The sequence below is a fragment of the Symphodus melops genome, assembly GCF_947650265.1.
Source record: "Symphodus melops genome assembly, chromosome: 20".
Lineage (NCBI taxonomy): Eukaryota > Metazoa > Chordata > Actinopteri > Labriformes > Labridae > Symphodus > Symphodus melops.
The window spans coordinates 3,243,019-3,257,655 of record NC_136710.1 but is presented as its reverse complement, the minus strand read 5'-3'; the positions used below and the strand labels follow the sequence as shown (position 1 = coordinate 3,257,655).

Genomic DNA, 14,637 nt, shown 5'->3' with positions numbered 1-14,637 from the left:
CTTCACCTTGATTTAACAGCCAACAACCGCAGACAGACACACAGTGCATTGTGGGTAGGATTGTTATGTCACTACTAAAACAGCCACATGATGAATGGCGTGCAGACGTTCATAGATGTATTTAGTCAGATGGCTTTAAATGTGTGAAACACTGAATCTACTCGCTCTTTAGGAAACAGCACAGAGGAGACAACATGAAGACAGATGATCAAAGCAGACATCCGTCCTTTTAGTTGTTCGTCCAATCTGAAATTTAAAAGTGTCTGAGGAGCAGGAACAGAAAAGTAGAAGTCAACAAGTCACATCCGAGATGTTTCCAGCAAGAAGGTTTGACCGATAACAGCTCGGACATGTCCCTGTGTCAACACAGAGCAAACCTGACGTTATTATTCAACCATGTTGTGGACATTTGTTTCATGATTTGGACCAAAGCAAACAAACCCGAACAGGAAACAGATTTTCTGTGTTTAGTTTGCTGAAAAGACTCCTGATGTTGTTTTTAACGAGTAATAATAAAAGCTTTGTCAGGACTGTCCCCAAGAGGAGAGAGAGTGTGTGTGTGTGTGTGTATACAGTGTGTGTGTGTATATATATACAGTGTGTGAATGTGTGTATGTGTACACTGTGTGTGTGTGTAGGGGTACACAGTGTGTGTGTGTATACAATGTGTGTGTGTAGGTGTGTGTGTGTGTGTGTATGCAGTGTGTGTATGTGTGTGTGGGGAGGCATCTGAACAAGGGGGAGCCACAAGGCTAATAATGATTAAAGTTAAAATCAAAACCTTGCATGTAAAGTGTCCGTGGGTTTTTTGAAAGGCGCCCTCAAATAAAATGTATTATTATCATTATTATTAAAATATTCCTAAAGTTGTGAAGTTAAATGAGCTGACTTTGCAGTTTAAAGGAGTCAGAAAAGAAGAAATGTCAGCGTCAACATGGACAAAAATTGAAAAAAAATGAGGCGGCAAAAATGGAATAATTTCACAGTTACATTTATTTGTCACGTTGTTTTTTCAGTTTCACACTTAAATGTCTCAAAGTACACATTTGTCATATTTCACAGTTCCTTTCACCACATATAAAGTATCTGATATACATTTATAGAGATCTGCATCATAAAAACAGATCTGTGGTTTCAGCCTGTTGCAGGCCACTCAGGGTTAAATACTAATACAGTAAAATAAACGTGTCGAAACCTACAAAAGGTTCAAAATGTCCGCCGACCTTCCCTCATGATTTTTTTTTTTTTAATTTCAAATCAAACATTCGACTCGATGGTGATCTGTTTCTTCAGAGGACAGATGATCAGGGGGGCCGTGTTCCTCCCGTTGTCTTGGACGCAGGGGTTAAAGTACGGACACAGAGGCTCGCTGAAGGAGCAGCCGCCGTACGTGTAGATGTGAGTCTTCGCCTCGGCGTCGTAGAAGGACACGGAGCCCGCGTCGTGATCCAGGTACACGCCCACTTTCTTGGGGTTTTTCGGAAGCTGGAGGTTGACGGAGGGGCCGGCGCACGCGCTCAGACTGCCGCCTTTCCTCCGACAGATCGCCCAGTATCCGCTTCCGGGACTCACGGAGATGGCCCCCTTCCTGTTGACGGACTCCCTCGCCACGCCGACGTCCCATTCGATTTTATCTCCGACCTGAAACACGACGTCGAACATGGTGAGTCACACGATATTCAACGGGAACAAACATCAATCCCTCCGTTTAAAAAGGCGTCAACATTCATTTAGTAACGTTTTTCCATTAAGGTGGATATTTGAAAAAGATATTTTAATTCTCCTCTGAAAAAATATTAACAATAAATAATAATAACTAATAATCCATGATACGGATCAGCTGTAAGAAACAAAATAAAAAAAGATTTGTGGTGTGCTAGAGATGATTTAAACGTGTTTCATGCCTGTGATGTAAATTATACATTTCAATGCTTCAGGATTATTTATTTATTTTTATCATGTGTTTTTGACCTCGCTGTGACTTCAGTTATTCTCTGTAAAACACTTATTTTCAACCTAAACCCTTTTTTAAAATATTTTTTGACTCTGCACAATCTTAGTCTGTTATCTGTGTCATGTCCTCAAAAAACAAAGAATTAAACCAGAAGTTTTTCATGTTTCTTTGAACAGACAGGACACACAAAAAACTCAAAATCATTTCTTTTCTTGTTTTTTTTGGGGGGTTTTTTTGGATCTCGTACCTCAACTTCCCAGTAGCGCCTTCCAGACGTGAAGCTTTGTTTCCCCAACACGCAGACGCAGGCGTCAAACCTCTGAGGAGTGTCTGTGACGGGATCCTTCGTCTGTTGACTGCTCACCTGAAGGATCATATCAGTGTCAGTGTCACGGTTGTATAAGCCAGCATGTGACCTAAGGTCCCCTCATTGTGACGAGCTTTTTCACCACCACACCCAACCCAGATTAAACGTCTCAACTTTTCCACCTAAAGTGGGACACAAACGAGTTCAGCGTGCTCTCAAATCGTCCCACTAAAGACATCTGAAGAGTTACTGGTTTCCCCTTTCAGACTGTCGAGGTCATGAAATGTGACAATACCTTCTTTTGGTCCGGAGACACGACCAGCCAACCCGAAGCCGTCTCAGGATCCAGAGTGACGTCGACTGCAGAGACAAAGAGAGACATCAGTGAGTCGAGCCGTCCAACAGATTCTAATCAAGGTTCAAACACGTCATTTGGATAAAACAGGTGGATGCGGGTTTGCAAGCTTACCAGCATATTGATGCAGCTTGTCTGCTTCTGCAAACATGAAAGGAGAATAAAAAGGGTTATTTTCAGGCCTTGTGTTTTTTTTTGTTTTAAATTCTGCAGAAAGGTTACTGACCTTCTGCAAAGAGTTTGATTGCGAGTTCTTTCCAGAGTTCGGTGAGCTTGAGGACGGCTTCGCTCACAGTCCCCATGCAGTTATCCGTGTACACCGTGACCTCCGACCACTCTTTGGTCGACGGGAGTCTGCTCAGAGGCGGGAAACTCTAAAATAGAGAAGACACAAGGGATTGTCATGACCTCTTGAAGTGACCTTCCAGGAGCTGTTTGACTAGATTGGGGCGTGTGGATTTACCTGCAGCAGGTGCAGGGAGTTGGGCGTGAGCTCCAGGTGCTGCAGCTCGTTGCTCCTGCTCTGCAGATCTTTGATTTCGCGCTCCAGCTCGTCCAGCAGCTGCTCGGCTCTCCTCTCGGCCTCGCGCTGCCTCTCGGCCAGCTCCTCCACCAGCTCGGCCTGGTGTCGCTCCACGGTGGAGATCAGCACCGAGCACACCTGGGCGCTGTGTTGTATCTCCCTCTCTGTGGCTTTCTGCAGGTTTAAACAGGACGCGTGAATACAAACACTTTCACTCCTTTTTTCTTTTTTTTCTTACTCTTTTTTTTTTTTTTTTTTTAGAGTTAACTCACTCTGCTCAGATCCACCGAATTTTTCATCTGCTCCATTTTCATCCGTCTTGCATGGATCATCTGCTGAATTTCCATTTTTGTTCCCCTCAAACGAGCCTGCAGAAAAAAATCCCCCAAAAAAAAAAAACATTCTTAAAAACGACTTTAGGAAAATAAATGGAGATTTATTTGCATCTATGAGCAAGGAAAAAAAAGCAAACAGAGCGGCCTGATTTCCTTTTTTCAAGCCAATTGATGCCAGGATAAAACTCAATTCCTCACCTTGAACTTCCTGCTTGCTTTCTCTATGACGACGACCTTGTGCTGTTTGTGGCTGCCCTCCGTGCACTCCTCGCACACGGGCGCCTGGTCCTTCCTGCAGAACATGGTCAGCGGCTTGTTGTGCTTCCTGCACAGGTGGCTGCTGGAGAAAGTGGCCGGCTCGGTCAGCCGGTGTCTCTTCAGCGCCGCGTCCTTCAGGTGCGGCGTGAGGTGAGCGTCGCAGTACGAAGTCTGACACACCAGGCACGACTTCACTGACGTCAGCTTGTTCCCGCGGCAGATGTCGCAGGGGACTTCTTCTGCGTGTATCAGCTGGTTCGGGGAATGATTCCAGTCCTCCTCCTCTGGGATCAGTTCGTGCGTCTTGGACCTTTTAGTTTTGAAATCATCGGTTTAGTTTTATGGCTGGATGTGAAAAATCGTGACACGACAGATCGGCTAAAAATGCCGGCAAAACAAACCTTTTAAAGAGTTCAACGATGTCGGAGAATCCGCGGTTGATGCGGAGCTCTGGACGTTGCCCGAACGTCTCTTTGCACAGGGGACACTGAGACTGCTCCTTGGTGTCCCAGAAGCCCTCGATGCAGTCCAGGCAGAAGTTGTGTCCACACGGGATGGAGACGGGGTCGGTGAAGGTGTCCAGACAGATGCAGCACCTGAGCTGTAACTCGAGTGGCACAGAGGCCATGTTTGTAACTGGAAGGGAAAAAAAAAAGAACTGAATTTAACAAAAACACTTCAGCAAAGTGATTCACTTGGAATAAATCCAGAAAAGGCACTCTTACTCATTGGAGCCGTTTGTAATTAATGAGTCATGTGTTCCCAGATTACGACACACTAATGACAAACGGACTTTTATTTTTTTCCAAACCGGAAAACAGACAAATGAATGTTTGATCATCGCTTTAAAACTGAGAACATATAGCTAGTACAAGTTTATAACCAAGCAGGTCGAGCACAGCGAGTAGAAAAAAGTTGAAATCCAAATGTGACTATAATTAGTTCTGTCGCCTGCAACAGGTTGTAATCACTGAGCAGTGTGATGGAGCAAAAGCAACAAAAAGATGAAGTTCACGAGCACAAGATGTTGCAAAATGTGCTGATTTGTAAAAGTCATTTAAAGAAGGATAATCGTGAGCGATTTCAAACAATATGACCAAAAGATAGAAGTCCAAGTAAACATGTTTTTTAAGTTAGTTATTAGACTACAGCCCAGATAAGTCATTTTTGTTTGGATATTTATCTAAATGATTTTTTTTAAAAAGACGTCCACATCAAATATTAAATATTAATATTATTCCAAATATTAAATCCACTTTCAAAGTTTGTCGTCTTTTCTTGCAGGAGTAAAATCAGCGCCTTCTTACCTGTTTGTGTGCTCATGTTGACGGTTAGTGATTCATCTTCGCAGGTGCAGCCTTTAAATAGGTGACTGTACCGTCTGGCTCCTCCCCCTTTTACGCTGACACTCACTCTTTATTCTGGTCTGGTTCTTCTCGTCTTTCCGGGTGGATAAACGAGACATCACATTAAACCCTTTGTGAATGACTCTGACTTGAAGATCCGGAAGGGTTGGGTTAGAAAGTTTGACTGGATGTGATGATGAAATGTGGGATTTTTTTTTTAATTGCATACAGGCTGTAATTAATGGTGTGGATGGGAAAAAGAACTCACTTACGATTATGTTCATCACCTGTAATTATATAATTATCATTAAATAAACTTCACCGGGAACTTTGACCGGCCTAGATCTGGAAGACAATGACTGAGGGTCATGTGCACCCGTCATGAGTCACGACCATCACATCATAAACCTGAAGTAATAAAATCTAAGTCCCTGTTGTTATCTGACGTCTTTGATTACTTAAACAAACTATCATTATTATTTTGTGTTATTATTTATTTAAAGGTGCAGAAACCTGTGGCATCCTCTTAGATGGACTGAGAAATAATACCATTTATTTGTTCATTTGTTTATTTTCTCATTTTGTTTTTATCTTATTTTTATTTTCTCTGTTGAGCGCTTTGAACATCTAAAAGCGCTATATAGATGTAAAGCATTATTATTATTATTATTATTATTATTGTTAAAAAAGACAGAACGTGTTTCTAATGAAATCGCAGCTTCTTTCTTAAAGAGAGAGTCGGTCGTTTTTTGGGTTTTTTTCCCCGGAAAAATATAAAAATAGACTTATAAAAACAGTAATGCTGCTCAATGGTCACTTCTTCTGTTTTGGTTGATGTAGCAGGGATTAAAGTTAAAAAAAAATGTTTTGACTGAGAAAAGATTCGGCATTCCCAACCCACATGGTGTGCATTATATAGTGCTTTAACAGTAGCGGCTGCCACATAGGCACCTATAAATAAGAATGACTATTGGAGATCTTTCAGCTCACAGAACCAACACTGCCTAAACTTCAGCATCAATGACAGAAACAAAAACATTTTCAGGTTGGTCAGAACGGATCAATTCACTGTCAACAAGCACCATCGTTTTCTCCAACTAATTTACGTTGGTCTCAAAAAGGCCCTCAAGAATCTGGTCAAACCTTTTCGGTTTCAATCATTTCAAGAAGGGTTTTACAAAGATGATTTAAGAAATAATTGTCCACATGCATCCCTGTGATGTAGTCACTTTAATGGACGGGTGAGTACAGTTTATGTCAGAGACTGGAGGGGAGGCGGAAAAGAAGAGAGAATATAATGTCAGTGAGGCGAACAGATAAAGCTTGTAGCACACCGCCTGGTTATTAATCCTGCAGGTTACGTGCAGAGTTTTTAGCCTTTATTTGACATGACACTAAACAGAAGTCACACAGAGGGCAGAAGGTCGAGCTTGAACCCAGACCGCCCACGTGGTGGACTAAAGCCTACATGGAGGGCAACCTTACCGCTGGGTCGTCTGAGAATTCAGATTTGCTGCCAGATGATAAAAGCTTAATGTTGTTTTTATATAACATATGCCAACCTGCATACGTAACCGACCTGAGCATTATACAACCAGGGTAAAACTGGAGTCTTCTCTAATATAGGCTTCACTGAGCATTATAATTGTAATTGTGCTGCTGACACATTTCTTTCAAGAGATAATCGTCACAATCATGAACTGCAATGTGAAGATGTCGTTTAAAGAGGCGTTCAGTTCTTCTGCTGTCTGGACGTCAGAATGGTCTCGATAATCGGGCCGTTTTGTGGAGAGAAAAATAATCCTTACTGATCAGAGATTTGTTCACGTTACAGTCGAGTTCACAGAACACGAAAGCTGACGAAGGAAACGCTGATAAGGCGCTTCAAAGCAGCTCACGCCTTTCATGTGAGCTGCTTCGTTAGGCATGAATGAAAGATCCCATTGTCCGAGGTTTCAGCCGATAAGACTTGTGTGGTTTTGTGACATTGAAGGTTTGCACAACACATACGTGTTGCGTGATATTCTTGAGGAAGTAAAAACTGTTTTTTTTAATCAAAATGTCATGACCTTATTTTTCCAATGCATTAGAGGAACATTTCATCCTTTGGATAAAACAAAAACTCAGATCCTGACTTAAATACAAGCAGCTCAGACTGCAGTGAAAACAACAAAGTCAAAGTCACAATAATTCAATAGAAGATCAATGTTTCAAAATGTAGATAAAGGGTGGTTTTAAGACTAAGTACTGATGTAAATATTTATTTTCGGGCTTTTATGCCTTTATTTGGATAGAGGGAGAGAGAGTGGACAGACATGCAGGAGGTGGTCCACGGGTCAGAATCGAACCCGGGCCACCCACGTGACGCATGCACTGCCACTGCACGACCGGCGCCCCCTGATGGCTTATTTTAAATGTGCTTATTATTACCTGTAATAAAGCTGGGGGGGGGGGGGGGGAAAGGGTTAATAATGTAGTTGAATGAAAAAGCGCATGTTCACACAGTCTGACTCATACATGAAATGATTCCAGACTGACACGGACAGCTGATCCACATCTTTCTTAATCATCTCCTCTTTGAATCTTTGGCAGTCACAATGTGTGCAAAGTCCTCGCACTGGCACAGCGCTGCAAACGACACGGCAAAAAATAGACAATGAATCATCCACACCCACGCAAGTTGTGCACACAAGCTGACAGATACGCTGATTCTCCTGGTCGTGTCGTAAAAGATTAAAGGCCCTGACAAAACAAGCAGACGGGAAATTACTAGTGTCGACGACGGCCGACTGTGACGAGTCTGTCTGGCTCGTTACGACCCACCTTCCTGCTTTTGGGACGAGAGTTCTCAATCAAAGCAGCGTGGAAACACCAGTCTCAGTTTTGTGCATTTGTCTGGTCACAATCACACGATCACACGGGCAAGCTGGACCTCTAACAGGTAGTCCAGTCTACGTTAATAGACTGCATTTTACCAGCTTGTTTTCTTGGCCCATGTGAATTTTTTTGGCAGTTCTGGGGTGATAACTGATGCCACTAGCATTTACAATAACCTCATCAGATCAAGTATCTCAGTCTGTGGGGTCTTTGGGTTGGAGGTGGAGGTCTGCCTGTAGAGGTCTCAGTACGGACCAAGGTATGGACATGGGTCTGGTAGCTGGAAAGGTGCCTGTTCCCTCCTTGGACACCCCTTCATATCCAACCTTCAATCCAGTTCTTGTAAATGGGATCCCTGCGATAGAGAACGACTTGAATTTCCCCCCCGGGGACAAATAAAGTTTTTTGAATTTGAATTGGAGGGGATTTCTTCAAATTCGGCAAAGAAATCCACTTTTAAAGGCAACAGGTACACCTTCAAAGAATGTCCTATAATTTGGCACGGATGTTTGTTTGGACTCAACGATGATCTGATTACATTTTGGCGGTCAAATGAAACCGTTTAGGGAGCTTCGGTACCTCAGAGAGAGTCTTATTTTATGAGCACAGTTCACAACTTAATAAACAGTTGTGTTCACATAGCTCTGCAAGCTGTTAAAAAATGTCAAACCTGAGGCCAAACGTGGGTGTGACTCATTAAGGTGATTAATTGTTTTCTTTCTATGCTGTTTGACGAGCCTATTCAACAACAGTAATTAAGACAGGGGCGAGTAAATCATTTACTACGATGCTTAAACCTCCAATTTTACTTACAACACATCACTGTTTTTAAAGGCCAGGTATACCCTTAAAAAAAAAACTGAACCTAACTCAAAGGAAACGAAAGTAAAAGAAACGTCTTGTTTGTTGCATTCTTCCTCCACTGATGGTATTTACTGATGGACCCTTTAACCTTAAGGAAGCCTGAGTGTTAAAGGATTGGCTGTATTTGCTCTGTTATTAAGGTAAAAACATCATTATATGCTGATGATAGAAAACTACATCTGTCAGTCCTTCCAAAAGCTGTTCTCCTTGATCGACTTTCTTGGGATTAGTTTCTTGAAGGAGGTTTAAAAAGGACATCTTGTACTGTACCTGCTGAGTAGATCATATTTCTCCCACAGTAACTTATCTGCACTGACAAATCTAGATAAAAGTCTTTCTTCTCACCATATCAAAACATAGGGTACAATATATGATACCTACCATTTCCAAAGGTAGTAGGGGAGGTCGGGCCTTCAATTATCAGGGCCTATTGTCTTTGAGTTGTAGATGATTCCAAAGACAATAGCCAATCAAACAATGTATGCTTTAATAACACAAGCTGTTATTTAGATATCTTGTTTGTTGAAGTAAGTTTTTATTTGGTGAGAGGTAGAAAGCCCCCCAATAACCCGATCCAGAGGAAGCCTGTGGAAACACTCTCCAGTGCCTCCAGTGCCAAGACAAGTTCTTAAAGAAACCTCCATGTTCCTTTCTGCCAAGACATCCTGTACACGTGCGAACACCCGTAAGTAATGCGAATGTTTTCATCGCCTGACTATCAGGTTTCACAGACTCCAGCGGCCTCAAAGATTGCTTCCGTCTTCAACAACTGAGACGTGAAGCTAACCTGGAACGCCTCAGTATCAACCATCACAGTGAAGCTGGCAACACATCTTTGTGTGTCGTGGATAACCATCAGCTGTGGGCTCTCACGTTTCACCCGTCACTCACGAGTTTGCAATGTTTACGTGCAAGAAAAACCTGCCGGACGTCATCTAACTAGTCAATTCTTTCATGAAATGTGAACATTTGTTGGACATGGTCTCTCCATTAACTGTGGAAGATTTTTGCGACCTTTATCTCTGGTAAAAGTTGTAACGCCGAGGAACAGAAAGACTCCATTATTACTTCATTATTTAAATTCACTAAATCAGCCCCCACAAACATTTGTTTTACATGTGATTTGGGCGATATTAAAGATGGTGCATATAAACAAACTGACTGTAAGTGAACAGACGATGTCCTACATATTCCTTTCTGCCAAGACATGCACGTGCGCACACCTGTAAGACGCACATTTTTATCGGATCGCACGACTATCAGGTTGCACAGATTCTTTGTATTCACATTCAACCAGCGAGACGGCTCTTTGTTTGACCTTCTTTTCTCACATGCAAGGAAGTTTCACAAAGGCTTCAAAAAAAAAGAATGCACTCACTGCACAGACACCTTGATTGTTCTTAACTATGCAAACTGTCATGATTGAAAACATATCATCACCATCGTGAAACTTGATGCTGGTCTTGTGACATCGAAGGATGGGCACAGAACGCCTTCAAAACACGATAAGATCTTCAGAACTGTATGTTCCCATTCAGAGTGACCTGATCTGTACCGTCGGTACTCCTTCAGATACATGTTTAGTACGTCTGTTGTTAAAGGACATTTTTTCAGCGATTATACATATTAATCCAACCCTTTAACAAAGAAACTGATGAATGCTAGATAGCCAAACATGTTTTTACCTCACATCACCTCCTTTATTGTTCTCAACATTGACACAGTAGGTCGAGTTTGCCTGGTCTCACTGTAAAGTTGGGGGATCGATCCCCAGCCTGTCCAATGTGTCATTGGGCAACATGCTTAACCCCAAGTGGCTCCCGCTGCTTCGCCGGCGCCACATGCATGTGTTTGAATGGGATTAGCTACTTCCGATGGCCACTTTTGTAAGCTCAAAATGTGAGTAAACCTCGATTACCACATTGTTCGTGCAAGCTTCGGACCATCAGCACCACAGTTGCCTCTGATCGCATTCCCCTCACGTTTCAGAAACGGGAGATGAGTATCACGGGGGAATAAACATGCAAAACAACATTTTGGTGTTGACCTGATGACCGTGATGGCGTGCATTTCCTTGTCTGACTTCCTGTGTGCTTTGATATATTTTGTTCAGCTTGACACTTGCCTGCAGTGTGTCGAAGGTGGACTTGCAGAATATTTTACATTATGGGATTCCACAAGGCATTTAACATTTAATGTTATCTTATCTAATGTGTCTTTGTTCATGTTTCTTCAATTCAAAATGCTTCATCAAATCAGAAGAACATGTGCAAAGATTAAATATATCTGATTTTACCAACCTTACAAAAATTGTGACGCTGTTGTCCTTGGACTTCTTTATTTTAATTGTGGATTAAGTTGGAAATAGAGGCTTTTTTTGATTGGATATTTGATGAGATATCTTTGGCCTCATAGTTTTATTTTGAGAATAGTGGTTAGTTAGTCATCGCAAGTTACAACAGATCTCGACACTCATTTGGAAAAAAAGAAAAGTTAACTAGCTAACTAAACTAGCTAAGCTAGCTATAAACGGTGGCGACTTCTTGGGTCTGTTGGGTTTAATGATTTTCTCAGGAATAATTCTTGATGAGCATTGCAGGGCAACACGCGTGAATGCTGTCCGATGGGGCCCCTTCAGGGAGGTTTCCTTCTATCGTCGCAAAATTTGCACAGTTTGTCAAGTTTGTCCGCCTTTGGGGGCCTTTACTGACCTTGGGACACCAAGCAGTTACCTGCTCTGCCTGTTGATAAAAGGTGTGTCGGCTGGGAAAGAGAGCGTGCATGTTAACATCAGTAGGTTACTGGTGTTAAAATTAAAGAGAAGAAGATAATTACGCATTTTTCTGAAGGCACAATGTCAAATGGCTTTCAGCCAACAATCTCTTAATGAGCGTCTTGTGTAACAAACCAACACTGGAGTAAATTTGTTTGACACCATGTTGTATAACCTGTACCTACAAAATGGTTATGTGCTATTTCTGTACATCTTTGCGTGAGAGTTGTTAAAAACAACTCCAGAGAATTGCGTAACCCTCGATAAGAAGCCCCTTTGAAAACACGATGGTACATCTGAAGGGACGTATGCTAAAAAGATAGATATGAATATATAAACTTTACTTTAAACTATGTCTGTTTTGTTCCGTCTTAAACAAGCTGTTGATTTCACATCATTCTACCCTGATTTCTGACATCAGAAGGTTTACTGGCTGACTGTAAGGAGTAAGTATGAAATCACTCACTAGTTCGCCTTACAGCTTGCAGTCATGCTATTTAGTGCTCTTGCAAATATTAGGTTAATAAACAACTTATTGAGCTACGTTTATGCTAACTTGTCAAAACTGATGATTAGATCGATGAAGCAGAACGATCGTGACGTAAAAATCAACCGACCGAGGTGTAGTTTGCGTGTAGCTTAGATTTTTTTTTTACTAGTGATGGGAATTTCAGCTCTTTTTAGAGAGCCGGCTCTTTTGGCTCGGCTCACCAAAAAGAGCCGGCTCGTTCGGCTCCCAAATGGCTCTTCAGATTTTTTGTAGAAATTTGCATTATATCAAATGTTTATGATATAAACACACTTTTATTTAGACACTCTGCAGAGTTGCAGCTTGAAGAGTGAGGGAGAGAGAGAGAGAGAGAGAGAGAGAGAGAGAGAGAGAGAGAGAGAGAGAGAGGAAAAAAACAAATTTGTGTGTGTGGAGTTGCTGCCTCACAATAAATAACTAAGGTGATCTCTAGCTGTATGTTAAGTGTTTGGTTGATATGTTGATTGACTGAGTGATATAGAGACTCTGGTCTTTGTATGTAACTGGGTCCTGGTCTTTGTATGTAACTGGGTCCTGGGCTGATAATGGGCTTCCTGGACCTGACTCCACATTCATCTCACTGGTTCTTTCTCCTGCTCTTTCTCTCCTCTCCTCCTGTCTCATCCTCTGTTAAATGTTTAAAATGAAAAGCCTCAGTATGCTGAGTCATGATTATTATTATTGTGATGTCATGTTTAGTCACAGTTTTACTTATCCATCCAAACAATATTATAAAATGCTGTTCAGCCTTGAACATGAACTTCAAATATTCTGATTCATGTCCTTTCATTTTTACATCTTTATTGTCTATCTGTTGCATCTATAGGCTCATTCACTGTTTCTCATTCTCTTAGCTCTTTCTAAAAAATCAAGTTCAAAATAAAAAGTTCTCCTCTCCTCTTAGCCTGATCATCCTCTTTGCCTTTCTTGCTGCAACAAATGATAACTTGATTGAGGCTGCCTCTTAAAACTACGTTACATCGTTGCTCCGATTCATTTAAATGCCGTTCTAGGAAACAGACCTGCAGACTTTTGGTTTTAATGAAACAAAACTTAAAGAAAAATACGAGGAGGACATAACAGAGGAGTCAACTGTCTCTGTCTCTCCTGTTCGTCTGCTGTGTATAACCCCTCCCCTCCTCCCCCTGATCAGTGAGGACACAGACACAACCGCACATCTTCACCAATGATCTCCGGCTTTAACAGAAAAAAGACAAGAAAAAAAACTAATCGGCTCCCATCTGGCTCCCGATGACGAGCCGGCTCCTGTCGTTCACTTCACAGAGCCGAGTCTTAGAGCCGTTACGTTCGCGACCGACACATCACTATTTTTTACTTCTCTCGGCTGCATTAACGCTTCAAACTTCACATAATTGGTGTTCGTCTGTAAAGATTACCCTGCTGAACTAAACGCATCTGTTTGCCACAGAAGTTATTTTCTGCAATGATCCACAATCCAATGCAAAAATCCCACAGGCGAATTCTCATCACTTTTTTGTTCTTTATGGGCGTGTGGAGACAATCAACCAATCAGAGGAGAGCACCTATCCACTCACCTCTTCAGAAGCTTGGTCAGTTATCGGTCTGGACACAGCACCTTGTGTCTCGGTCTCTAACTCGTCTTGTGTCATTACTGTTCTGAGGCGCTTGGTTTTTGTTGGACTGGTATGTTTAAGTGTAGTTAGCGCAGGTTCAAATCTGGATTCGTCTTTGTTAGAAACACTTTGGGACCTGGCCTTTGGATAAACACTCGCATAACAAATGTAGACTGGAGAAAGATGTTATTTTGAACAACCTGTTCATGAAATGTAGAAAATGACCTGACTTCTATCAGCCACAGCAATATACTTAAAACAAACATCTTTCCAAGCTGAGTCAAGGTTCAAGGGTTCAAGGGTTCAAGGTTCAAGGGTTCAAGGTTCAAGGGTTCAAGGTTCAAGGTTCTTTATTTGTCAATTCCAAAATATGTCAGACATACAGTGAAATCGAAATTACGTTTCTCCCCCTCCCCACGGTGTAGATAAAAAGGGTACGGTAAATAAAATAAAACGAGGTAAAAAAGATAAATAATATTTACATTAATATACCTAAATGTGCAAAAGTACTAAGTTAAATAAAATGGAGTATAAAACAAGATTATAAGAAAAGTGAAACTTGTGCATGCGAAGAATGAGAAGTAAAAACATATTGAGTTTCACAGTGAGATTCTATGCATACCGAAGGGTTTGGTCTTTCGTGCTGTGATAAGAAACTATTTACTCACAGTGGCTTTGAGCCAACTACTTGTCCATCATATACAATAAATGTATACTTGATGTTTTCTTGTTGAACCTGTCCAACCGAAACAGTGAACTGTGCTACCTTTCGTAAAAAGGTTCACAGCTGTGGTTCATAGCCGTTAATTTCCTCGTTTAACATCTAGCTGTCGTCATTAGATCCCCATTACCAAAGAGTGAAAATAAAGAGTGAGAAGATCTGTTCAAAAAAGGAACCCCCCAGATCGATCTGGTCGAGAT

At 41.7% G+C, this 14,637-nt stretch overlaps 1 protein-coding gene across 1 annotated transcript; it reads right to left on the bottom strand.

The window, feature by feature from the left end:
* Positions 1–975: 975 nt before the first annotated feature.
* On the bottom strand, positions 976–5,088 carry LOC306841704 (E3 ubiquitin-protein ligase TRIM39-like). The gene is made up of 10 exons (XM_079371659.1): positions 5,040–5,088; positions 4,134–4,368; positions 3,673–4,042; positions 3,412–3,507; positions 3,080–3,313; positions 2,843–2,990; positions 2,731–2,757; positions 2,557–2,621; positions 2,202–2,318; positions 976–1,641 (listed from the first exon to the last, which is right to left on the bottom strand). Exons 1-10 carry the CDS (start codon positions 5,053–5,055, stop codon positions 1,258–1,260), a joined length of 1,692 nt encoding a protein of 563 aa, XP_079227785.1. The 5' UTR covers positions 5,056–5,088; the 3' UTR covers positions 976–1,257.
* Between the last annotated feature and the right edge of the window lie 9,549 nt (positions 5,089–14,637).

Coding starts and splice junctions, on each gene's coding strand:
- LOC306841704 (XM_079371659.1), bottom strand. Junction 2,991..3,079: donor ACTCCCTGCACCTGCTGCAG/GTAAATCCACAC, acceptor TCTCTATTTTAG/AGTTTCCCGCCTCTGAGCAG. Junction 2,319..2,556: donor TGTCTCCGGACCAAAAGAAG/GTATTGTCACAT, acceptor ATGATCCTTCAG/GTGAGCAGTCAACAGACGAA.